Genomic DNA, 12,443 nt, shown 5'->3' with positions numbered 1-12,443 from the left:
ACTTTAATCTTATGCATATCTAGTGATGTTTTTCATACCGTTAAGTATGTTTCATAGGAAACATGAGGACCACCTTTCTCTTAAGGGATTAAATATATTTTTTTCTTCTTTATAACCAGTAATGCAATGATAAGATGGAAAAGGGCTAGTTTTAGGTTTCTCTGTAATTTTAAATAAAGTCATTAATTTGAAGTCCTCAATAAATAAATAAGAAGTATATAAACAAATTAGTCATAAAAGAGGAGGAAAATCAGATAAGTATATCAGAAAATACTAAAACTTACCAGTGATCAAAGGACATTAAATTACAATTTCATGATAGTATTTTTCACTATAAATTGGGAGTGATCATGCCTAAGACTGGTGAGTCTTAGTGTGAAATGGGCACCTTCTTATATTATTGGTAATAGAAACTATTAAAAGGACTTTAACAGGATGTTTCAAGAGCTTCAAAACTGTTCATGGCCGGGAGGCGGAGCTTGCAGTGAGCCGAGGTAGTGCCACTGCGCTCCAGCCTGTGCGAAAGAGTGAGACTCCGCCAAAAAAAAAAAAACAAAAAACTGTTCATGGCCTTTAGACCCATAATTCTGCTGCTGGGCTTTTATGTTAATGAGATAGTCCTAAATTTGGAGAACGCTCTTTTCATAAAGATGTTTATGGTAAATTAGCAAAATAAAATACTTGAACACAGAATCTATGAACTTCCTTAAATTGTATACAAAATTCTGTGCATGAATTATTTTTTTCTGAAGATTCTGGGCTATGTAAATATCTTGCCTTATGGATTATTAAAAGGGTCCCTGATCTTGGAGATATTAATGACCACTTTTTAATCATTGGTCGTTAGAATACCTACTGTTTATGCCAAAGATGTCCTTAAAAGGGGGGTGTAGTAGAAAAAGGATTAAAATGAAATACTGTACTGGAAAATGTTCTTTGGGTAGTAGGAATATTGGTATTTTTAAAATTCTTTCTGATTTTCTGTATTTTCAGATATTTTATAATAAGTATATACACTACTTTTACAATATTGCAAAAAAAAGACGTATTAGAAAGAAAATATGGTAGTTATAAAATAGCCTTTTTATTTAAGCCTGGTTCTTTAATTACTAATGGTATTTTCCTCATTTCATGCTCTTATCACGCCCATGGTCTCCTGTAGTGGAAGGAGCTCCAGCCCTAGAGTAATACAAACCTGGATTCTGATCAGCACCCAGCCACCCTGTTTGTGGCTCAGGCACATTACCTTCTCTGAGCCTCAGTTTCTTCGTGGGGATTATAATGCTTGGTTTTGCAGGCTACTGTGGCAATTAAATGAGATGTTAAATGTAAAGTGCCTAACAGTTCCAGAACTCATTAAATACTAGCATTATTCTTAATTTTTTGGCGTTTATAGTAGGAAGTAGTATATGTAATGATTGAAAATGTGTAGAAAATTATACAAAATGAAGAGTGCTTCCTATTACCCTTTTCAAGTAGCTGCATTGCTGTCAATGTGATAAGGTTTGCCATAGAAGTGAAATTCTTATAGTTTTTCTCACATGTTAATATTCTCCCTATTTTTTAGGATTTTTGTTTTTCTAATATTTTTCTAACATTCTTCTTTATTTTTGTCAGGCATGATTCTATAATCTTGTGAAAATTAAACACTTTTCCCTAAGATATTTCTCTAGATATTCTCACTTCTTTGTTGGAAAAAACAGACCTCTAGTTATATGAATGTTAACCTATTGAAGATTTTGTATTAATTAGAGTTAAGTTTTGAGGTTTCAAAGAAAAATTTAGTCCAAGCAAAATGTTTAACATATTCCTTAAATAATTCTTAAGTTCTTTGTGCCTTCCTATTTTTTTCATTTCATTCTTCAGATAAGTATATTTTTTGAAGTCACAAATAATAACTTTGGACATTTATATAAATATTTTTCAGAAACTAATGGAACGAATTCAGAATCCTGAGTATTCAACGACTATGGATGTTGCGCCTGTCATTTTAGCTGCTCATCGTAACAACTATGAAATTCTTACAATGCTCTTAAAACAGGATGTATCTCTACCCAAGCCCCATGCAGTTGGCTGTGAATGCACATTGTGTTCTGCAAAAAACAAAAAGGATAGCCTCCGACATTCCAGGTTAGAACATTAAACTTTTGATAAATAGATGTGTGATATAGTATATATCAACAATGTTGGTTTCTAAAATTGGTATTCTTTCTATGCAGCTTTTAAGAAATGTGATGCTGGGGTGACTTATGAAAGCCAAACTTGTAGCTCCTTTGTTTTATATAATGCATTCTGCATTTTTAAGAAGTGTTCACCAAATGCCGAATAATTGCAAAAATCCTTCAAATTATTAATGAAGTTATCTCATACTCCTGCTGGCAGGGGTACTATTTGCTTTTTAGAGGCAGAGTTTATTAATCCAAGAGAAGTTCCAAGTCGTGGAAGGAGTGGAGATACCACCTCCTATCTCATTTATAAAGAAATCAAAACTATTTTCTGTCTAACTAAATATTGACCTTTTATGCCTCTATCTTCCCCTCTCACATAATGTTCAAGTCTTTTTCTCTTTCTTATTGATCATCTCTTCCTGTTTCTCCAGTTAAAAATGTTAAGAACAACTGAGGATTGATTGACCAAGAAAATACCCTGTCACAGGTTGAGCAAGATCACACGTGGGCATGCTGTATAAGATACATGGTGCTGGACTAGATTTGAGAATCTGATTTTCAGCAGAAACATTTATACATACAGTCATGTGCTACATGATATTTTGGTTCAAAAACAGTTCACATATATGACATCGGTCCTGTAAGATTAAAATGGAGCTGAAAAATTCTTATCGCCTACTTATGTCATTGCTGTGGTCACATCATAGTACGACGCATTGCTCACGTTTGTGGTGATGCTGGTGTAAACAAACCCTACTGCGCTGCCAGTCATTTAAAAAAAGTAGAGCAAATATAATTTTATACAGTACATAATACTTGATAATGATAATAAATGACTGTTACTGATTTATATATTTACTATATTTTTATCATTATGTTAGTGTGTATTCCTTCTACTTATAAAAAAAAATAGTTAACTAAAACAGCCTCAGGCAGTTCCTTCAGGAAGTATTCCAAAAGAAGGCATTGTTTTCATAGATGACAGCTCCATGCATGTTATTGCCCCTGAAGACCTTCCAGTTGGACAGGATATGGAGGTGGAAGACAGTGATATTGATGATCCTAGGCCTAAGCTAATGTGTATGTTTGTGTCTTAATTTTTAATAAAATAGTCTAAAAAGAAAAAAGTTAATAAAAAAGTTTGCAAAGAACAAAGCTGGAGGCATCACGCTACCTGACTTCAAACTATACTACAAGGCTACAGTAACCAAAACGGCATGGTAATGTTACCAAAGCAGATATATAGACCAATGGAACAGAACAGAGGCCTCAGAAATAATGCCACACATCTATAACCATCTGATCTTTGACAAACCTGACAAAAGCAAGCAATAGGGAAAGGATTCCCTATTTAATAAATATGTTGGGAAAACTGGCTAGCCATATGCAGAAAACTGAAACTGGACCCCTTCCTTACACCTTATACAAAAATTAACTCAAGATGGATTAAAGACTTAAATGTAAGACTTAAAACCATGAAAACCCTAGAAGAAAACCTAGGCAATACCGTTCGGGACATAGGCATGGGCAAAGACTTCATGACTAAAACACCAAAAGCAATGGCAACAAAAGCCAAAATTGACAAATGGGATCCAGTTAAACGAAAGAGCTTCTGCACAGCAAAAGAAACTATCATCAGAGTGAACAGGCAAACTACAGAATGGGAGAAAATTTTTGCTATCTATCCATCTGACAAAGGGCTGATATCCAGAATCTACAAGGAACTTAAATTTACAAGAAAAAAACAACCCCATCAAAAAGTGGGTGAAGCATATGAACAGACACTTGTCAAAAGAAGACATTTATTTGGCCAACAAACATATGAAAAAAAGCTCATAATCACTGGTCATTAGAGAAATCCAAATCAAAACCACAGTGAGATACCATCTCATGCCAGTTAGAATGGTGATCCTTAAAAAGTCAGGAAACAGCAGATTCTGGAGAGGATGTGGAGAAATAGAAATGCTTTTACACAGTTGGTGGGAGTGCAAATTAGTTCAACCATTGTGGAAGACAGTGTGGTGATTCCTCAAGGATCTAGAACCAGAAATACCATTTAACCCAACAATCCCATTACTGGGTATATACCCAAAGGATTATAAATCATTCTACTATAAAGACACATGCACACGTATGTTTATTGCAGCGCTATTCACAATAGCACAGAGTAGGAACCAACCCAAATGCCCACCAATGATAGACCGGATAAAGAAAATGTGGCAAGAATACACCGTGGAATACTATGCAGCCATATAAAAGGATGAGTTAGTGTCCTTTGCAGGGACATGGATGAAACTGGAAACCATCATTCTCAGCAAACTAACACAGGAATGAAAAACCAAATACCGCATGTCTCACTCATAAGTGGGAGTTAAACAATGAGAACACATGGACACAGGAAGGGGAACATCATACACTGGGGCCCGTTTAGGGGTGGGAGGCTAGGGGAGGGATAGCATTAGGAGAAATACCTAATGTAGATGATGGATTGATGGGTGCAGCAAACCACCATGGCACATGTATACCTATGTAACAAACCTGCACATTCTGCACATGTATCCCAGAACTTAAAATTAAAAAAAATTAACAATAGTAAAATGGTTATAGAATAAATATATGAAGAAATAATATTTTATACAGCTGTATGTGTTTGTGTTTTAAGCTGTTACTCCAAAATGGTAAAAAAGTTAAAATTTAAAGTTTACAAAATAAAAAAGTTACCATGAGCTAGGTTTAATTTAGTATTAAAGAAAGAAACTTTAAAAATATACATTTAGGGTAGCCTAAGTGTATAGTTATTATAAAGCCTGTAGTAGTACAGTAATGTTCTAGGCCTTCACATTCACTTACCACCCACTCACTACCTCACCCAGGGCAACTTCCAATTCTGCAAGCTCATTGATGGTAAATGCCCTGTACAGGTATACCATTTTTTAATATTTTATGCTGTATTTTTACTGTACCTTTTCTATGTTTAGATACACAAATATTTACTATTGTGTTACAGTTACCTACAGTATTTAGCACAGTAACATGCTATAAGGTTTGTAGCCTAGGAGCAGTAGGCTATACCATATAGCCTGGGTATTTAATGGGCTATGTCAACTAGGTTTGTGTAAATTCAGTTAATGATGTTCGCAAAATGATAAAGCTGTCTAACAACACATTTCTCAGAATATATCCCTGTTACACAATGCATGACTGTGTGTCTGTATGTAAATGGTAATTAAATATAGTTGAAATAGTATCAAATATAATATCTACTGTGGAAAATATCATCTGGAAGTCCCAGGCAGCCTGGTGACAAACTATTTTTAGGTTAAGGATTGTTAAACAGTATATGAAATAGACTTTAAGGCTGTAAACCATCCACCCTCACTCTTTCCTCACCTTAAGAACAAACCTTTGATGGATTTGAGATAGTGACAAATCTCTAATTTGGAAAAGTCTCCTGGGAATCAATCTGATGTTTATTTGCAGAGGTTTACCTGGAAATTTTTTCTATTTTCAAGAGTGTTTCTCTTTGATAAGATCTGGTTGATAGCAATGGCTACATCACTTAACTTTTTAGTTTTAAAATGACTAGTTTATAAAATGACAAGCAGAAATTAAGGCTTTTTCCAGTTTTAAAATCCTTTATTAGTATTAAGTGTAAATATTTTTCAAATTATATGCTTGTTAAATAAGTGTAGTTGAAGCAGCGGGGGCTTAGAGGTTGAGGCTAGATAAAACACTTTACCTGGCTTGGTTTGAGGTTGGGGGACAAACTTGTTTGAAGGCTTTTAGGGGAGCTATGACTTGACATAGATCTTTTAGTATGAGTAAGAGTTAAAAATTGAAAGATATTTTAGGCAGAAAGTACAGCATGTGATTTGTTTATTTGGAAACTGCAAGTGGTTTGGAACATTAACAGTAGAGTTTGAGAGAGTTTGTTAATGATCTTTGAGAAAACATTTGTACGAAATGGCAAGGACCCCTGAGTTAAGTAATTTCTGGGAATTGCTAAGTAGAACTGCAGAAGAAAAGGAGGTTAACAGAATTAGGAAAAAGAGACCGGGCGCTGTGGCTCACGCCTGTAATCCTAGCACTTTGGGAGGCTGAGGCAGGTCGATCACCTGAGGTCAAGAGTTCGAGACCAGCCTGGCCAACTTGGTGAAACCTCGTCTCTACTAACAGTACAAAAATTAGCTGGGCGTGGTGGCATGCACCTATAGTCCCAGCTACTTGGGAGGCTGAGGCAGGAGAATCGCTTGGACCTGGGAGATAGAGGTCACAGTGAGCTGAGACTCTGTCTCAAAAAAAAAAAAAATAGTAAAAAGAGAAATAGCAAGGTTTCTCAGAATTTGAAGAGCCAATATACTGGCAATAAGAAAGTGAGATGGCTGGACATGGTGGCTCACGCCTATAATCCTAGCATTTTGGGAGGCCAAGGCGGGTGAATCACTTGAGTCCAGGAATTCCAGACCATCCTGGGCCACATGGCTAGACCTTGTCTTTACAAAAATAGCCAGATGAGGTGGCTTGCATCTGTGGTCCCAGCTATGCAGGAGGCTGAGGTGGGAGGATTACCTGTGCCCAGGAGGTTGAGGCTGCAGTAAGCTGTGATTGCACCACTGCACTCTAGCCCAGCCTAAGTGACAGAGCAAGACTCTGTCTCAAAAAAAAAAAAAAAAAAAAAGGAGAGACAATTGGTTTTTAAATTTTAGAGATGGTATAGTTTCAGGGTAATATTTCCTAATGGGCCAGGGAAGGGTAGTGAACCATTGTAGTTTAGAAAAACATTTTCAGTAATATAATAGCTGTGATTTGGTTTTAGTCTCAATATTTGATGTATTTTGAAATTTCAAATAACTTTAAAGAAGGAGTCTTTATTTATTATCTGTTAGTGGAAGACAAAAATTTTAAAAAACTTGAGAAACACCGGAATTGAGAAAGATAGCAAAGAAATGGATTGGATTGCCGTTAAATTTAATTTGCATAAAGTATAATTTAAAAAATGACCAGTTAATGGATGCAGCACACCAACATGGCACATGTATACATATGTAACAAACCTGCACATTGTGCACATGTACCCTAAAACTTAAAAGTATAGTAAAAAAATAAGCCGGGCACGGTGGCTCACGCTTGTAATCCCAGCACTTTGGGAGGCCGAGGCGGGCGGATCACGAGGTCAGGAGATCGAGACCACGGTGAAACCCCGTCTCTACTAAAAAAATACAAAAAAAACTAGCCGGGTGTGGTGGCGGGCGCCTGTAGTCCCAGCTACTCGGAGAGGCTGAGGCAGGAGAATGGCGTGAACCCGGGAGGCGGAGCTTGCAGTGAGCCGAGATTGCGCCACTGCACTCCAGCCTGGGCGACAGAGCGAGACTCCGTCTCAAAAAAAAAAAAAAAAAAAAAGTATAGTAAAAAAATAAAAATAAAAAACAAACAAAAATTTAATTTGCAGAAGAGCTTTGTTTAACTTGCATAGTATTTTTTATAATTTTGAATTTGAATGCCAGTAAGCCCTGTGTACACTCAGCTTTATTCATATTACCAACATCACCCCTGAAGGCAAATGAATTTGTACAACCTGGCTCAGTATCTACCAAGAGAGTAGGATGTTGGCTGGGGTCATCTTAGGAATATGGAATTCTTCTGGCATAGTGGCAGGAAAATGGCTTGGGAGAGAGACTGCTTTAGTGCCACAGTCCTCAATGAATATACAAGAGTGACACGGAAGTAGGAAATGACAGTGATGATGTTGAGGGAGTATTGGAATAACTGAATGGTATGAATCTCCAGAAAGGGTGATTTTGATTTGAGAATGAATGAATAATATAGCCTGTAAGATTCAGGTATTATGATACTATGCTTCCATATTGCCAGAATCTCTAAAGGGAAGTATTGTTCAATCCCAATTTTTCTTTTCATTTCTAGAGCTAACCACTGTTACTACTTTGGTATTCTATACATGTTCCTTAATGGTTAATATTGCCATTGGTTAGAAATGTTGAGTCTTGCTGGGCGCAGTGGCTCACGTGAGGCCTGTAATGCCAGCACTTTGGGAGGCTGAGGCAGGTGGATCACCTGAGGTCAGGAGTTTGAGACCAGCCTGGCCAACATGGTGAAAACCCATCTGTGCTACAAATACAAAAATATTAGCCGGGTGTGGTGGCGGGCACCTGTAATCCCAGCTACTTGGGAGGCTGAGGCAGGAGAATCAAACCTGGGAGGCAGAGGTTGCAGTGAGTCAAGATTGCACCATTGCACTCCAGCCTGGGTGACAAGAGTGAAACTCCATCTAAAAAAGAAAGAAAGAAATGTGACTCTTCGCTACAGTGTTAGATTGGAAACTAGTCTCATCAATGGCTTAGTTACATGTTAGAAATCCCCTCTCCCAATTTCTGCCTATACAGAATTCCATTCATGTTTCCTTTCCTTTTTTTATTGTTTGCCTGCCTCTTACTAATCTTGCCTCATTTACTCCAGTTCTTTTTATAGTTGCCCACATATTTAGGTTGAACCACATGAAATTAGTGTTTTAAAAGCACTTTGGACATAGGGAATTACATATTTCCATATTCTTATATTGGTGTGGATGAAACCAAAACCCCAGAAAGTTACATAGATCATAATCACCTTACTCCATAGGGCCTCAAAAAAAAGGCTTTTTTTACAGCGTGGAAATGGATGATTTGCAGTATGTTTAAAGTGTGTAACTGTTACCATAATCTAATATTCTAACATTTCTATCATTGGAAAAAGTTCTCTCTTGCCTGTTTATTCATGGTCAATGCTTGTTTCCATCCCCAACTCTATGCAACCACCAATTTTTCTATTTTTGTAGTCTTTTCTTTACTAGAAATTGCATATAAATGGAATCATAAAATATCTTGACTTATGTCTCTGGCTTCTTTTACTTATCATAATATTTTTGAGGTCCATCCATATTGTTTCGTATGTCAGTAATTCATTTTAAAAATTGTTGAGCAGTATTCCATTGTATGGATATAGTACCACCTTTTATTTATCTGTTCACTAGTTGCTCAACATTTGAGTTGTTTCCAGTTTTTGGCAGTGAACTTTCACTTACAAGTCTTTGTGTGGACATGTTTTTATATTTGTGGGGTAGACACCTAGGAATGGAATTTCTGGGTGTGTTTAACTTTTTAAGTAGTTGTCAAACTGTTCTCCAAAGTGGTTGGAAACAGTTTAACATTTTTACTGGTAAGGTATGATGGTTCATTTTTTTTTTTTTTTTTTGAGACAGAGTCTTGCTCTGTTGCCCAGGCTGGAGTGCAGTGGCGCAATTTTGGCTCACTGCAAGCTCCGCCTCCCGGGTTCACGCCATTCTCCTACCTCAGCCTCCCGAGTAGCTGGGACTACAGGTGCCCACCACCACACCCAGCTAATTTTTTGTATTGTTAGTAGGGACGAGGTTTCACCGTGTTAGCCAGAATGGTCTCGATCTCCTGACCTCGTGATCCGCCCGCCTCGGCCTCCCAAAGTGCTGGGATTACAGGCATGAGCCACTGCACCAGGCCCTGGTATGATGGTTCTAATTCTGCCACATACTAATTGAAACTTGATATTGTTAGTCTTTTTTATCTTAGTCATTTTAGCAGAAGTGTAGTGGTTTCTTACTGTGGTTTTAAAAAATTATTTATTTCTTGTTGAGGTAAAATATATGTCTATAATTTACCATCTTTGCCATTTTTAAGTGCACAGTTCAGTGGTAATAAATACATGAATATTATTTTCTTTCCCCTTCACCCATCCCATTCCTTCCTGGCCTCTGGTAGCCACCAGTCTACTCTCTATCTTCATGAGATCTACTGTTTTAGCTCCCAAATACATGTGAAAGTTGTCTTTCTGTGCTTGGCTTATATCACTTAGCATAATGGCCTCAGGTTCCATCCATGTTGCTGCAAATTACAGGATTTCATTCTTTTCAATGGCTGAATAATATTCCATTATGTATATAAACCATGTTTTTAAAATCCATTCATCCATTGATGGGTACTTAGGTTGAGTCCATATCTTGACTATGGTGTACAATGTTGCAATAAACATGGGAATGCAGATGTTTCTTGGATATATTGATTTCTTTTGGATATATATATATCTAATAGTGGAATTGCTGGATCATATGGTAGTTCTTTTAAAAAAAAAATTATGTTTAAAATAATCCCAAAGGATTATAAATCATTCTATAAAGACACATGCACACATATGTTTATTGCGGCACTATTCACAATAGCAAAGACTAGGACCCAACCCAAATGCCCATCAGTGATAGACTGGATAAAGAAAATGTGGCACATATATACCCTGGAATACTAGGCAGTCATAAAAAAGAATGAGTTCGGCTGGGCGCGGTGGCTCACGCTTGTAATCCCAGCACTTTGGGAGGCCGAGGCGGGCGGATCACGAGGTCAGGAGATCGAGACCACGGTGAAACCCCGTCTCTACTAAAAATACAAAAAAAAAAAAAAATTAGCCGGGCGTGGTGGCGGGCACCTGTAGTCCCAGCTACTCGGAGAGGCTGAGGCAGGAGAATGGCGTGAACCCGGGAGGCGGAGCTTGCAGTGAGCCGAGATTGCGCCACTGCACTCCAGCCTGGGCGACAGAGCGAGACTCCGTCTCAAAAAAAAAAAAAAAAAAGAATGAGTTCATATCCTTTGTGGGGACATGGATGAAGCTGGAAACCATCATTCTCAGCAAACTAACACAGGAACAGAAAACCAAACACCACATGTTCTCACTCATAAGTGGGAGTTCAACAATAAGAACACATGGACACGGGAACATCACACACCGGGGCCTGTTGGGGGATGGGGGGCAAGGGGAGGGTTAGCAGTAGGGCAAATGCCGAATGCATGCGGGGCTTAAAACCTGCATGACAGGTTGATTGGTGCAGCAAACCACCATGGCACATGTACACCTATGTAACAAATCTGCACGTTCTGCACATGTAACCCAGAACTTAAAGTATAATTAAAAAAAAATTTTTTTTGTGGGTACATAGTACATATATGTATTTATTGGGTACATGGGATATTTTGATACTGGCATTCAATAGTGTAATACTCATGTCATGGAAAATGGGGCATCCATCCCCTCAAGCATTTATCCTTTGTGTTGCAAACAATACAATTATACTCTTTTATAATGTACAATAATAAATGTACAATTAAATTATGGATTATAGTCACCTTATTGTGCTATCAAATACTAGGTCTTATTCTTTCTATTTTTTTTTTGTACTCATTAACCATCCCCACCTTCTCCTAACACCCCCACCACCCTCATATGGTAATTCTATTTTTAGTTTTTTGAAGAACCTCCATACTGTTCTCCATAGTGGCTATAATTATTTACATTTTCAGCAACAGTGTGTGAGAGTTCCCCTTTGTCCACATCTTTGCTTGCATTTGTTATTGCGTGCCATTCTGATACAAACTGTTTTAACTGGAGTGAGATGATACTGCATTGTGATTTTGATTTGCATTTCTCTGGTGATTTGTGATGTTGAACATTTTTTTCATATACTTGTTGGTCATTTGTATATTTTCTTTTAAGAAATATCCATTCATATCTTTTGCCCATTGTAAAATCAGATTATTTATTTTTGGTATTTTGCTATTGAGTTGTTTGAGCTCCTTACATATTCTGGTTATTAATCTCTTGTCAGATGGACAGTTTGCAAATATAGTCTCCCATTCTATGAGTTGGCTCTTCACTTTTGTTTGCTTTGTGGAAGTGTTTTAGCTTACTGTAATCTCAATTGTCTATTTTTGCTTTGGTTGTCTGTACTTTTTTTTTCTTTTTTTTAAATTATACTTTAAGTTCTAGGGTACATGTGCACAACGTGCAGGTTTGTTACATAGGTATACATGTGCCATGTTGGTGTGATGCACCCGTTAACTTGTCATTTACATTAGGTATATCTCTAATGCTATCCCTCCCCCATCCCCCACCCCACAAAAGGCCCTGGTGTGTGATGTTCCCCACCCTGTGTCCAAGTGTTCTCGTTGTTCAATTCCTACCTATGAGTGAGAACATGCGGTGTTTGGTTTTCTATCCTTGCGATAGTTTGCTCAGAATGATGGTTTCCAGCTTCATCCATGTCCCTACAAAGGACGTGAACGCATCCTTTTTCATGGCTGCATAGTATTCCATGGTGTATATGTGCCACATTTTCTTTATCCAGTCTATTATTGATGGACATTTGGGTTGGTTCCAAGTCTTTGCTATTGTGAATAATGCCACAATAAACATAAGTGTGCA

General features: G+C 37.4%; 1 protein-coding gene across 3 annotated transcripts in view; it reads left to right on the top strand.

Moving 5' to 3' along the window:
- Window positions 1-12,443, top strand: part of TRPC1 (transient receptor potential cation channel subfamily C member 1) — an 85,952-nt gene that overhangs the window by 22,596 nt on the left and 50,913 nt on the right. For all 3 annotated transcript variants that reach the window (XM_030816706.1, XM_030816707.1, XM_030816708.1), the window contains one exon: window positions 1,928-2,130. In XM_030816706.1, the coding sequence (XP_030672566.1) occupies window positions 1,928-2,130 (203 nt within the window). The remainder of the gene's footprint in view (window positions 1-1,927; window positions 2,131-12,443) is intronic.

This window comes from Nomascus leucogenys, chromosome 8, assembly GCF_006542625.1.
Source record: "Nomascus leucogenys isolate Asia chromosome 8, Asia_NLE_v1, whole genome shotgun sequence".
NCBI lineage: Eukaryota > Metazoa > Chordata > Mammalia > Primates > Hylobatidae > Nomascus > Nomascus leucogenys.
The sequence above is the reverse complement of the archived record's forward strand: the minus strand, read 5'-3'. Positions and strand labels throughout refer to the sequence as shown.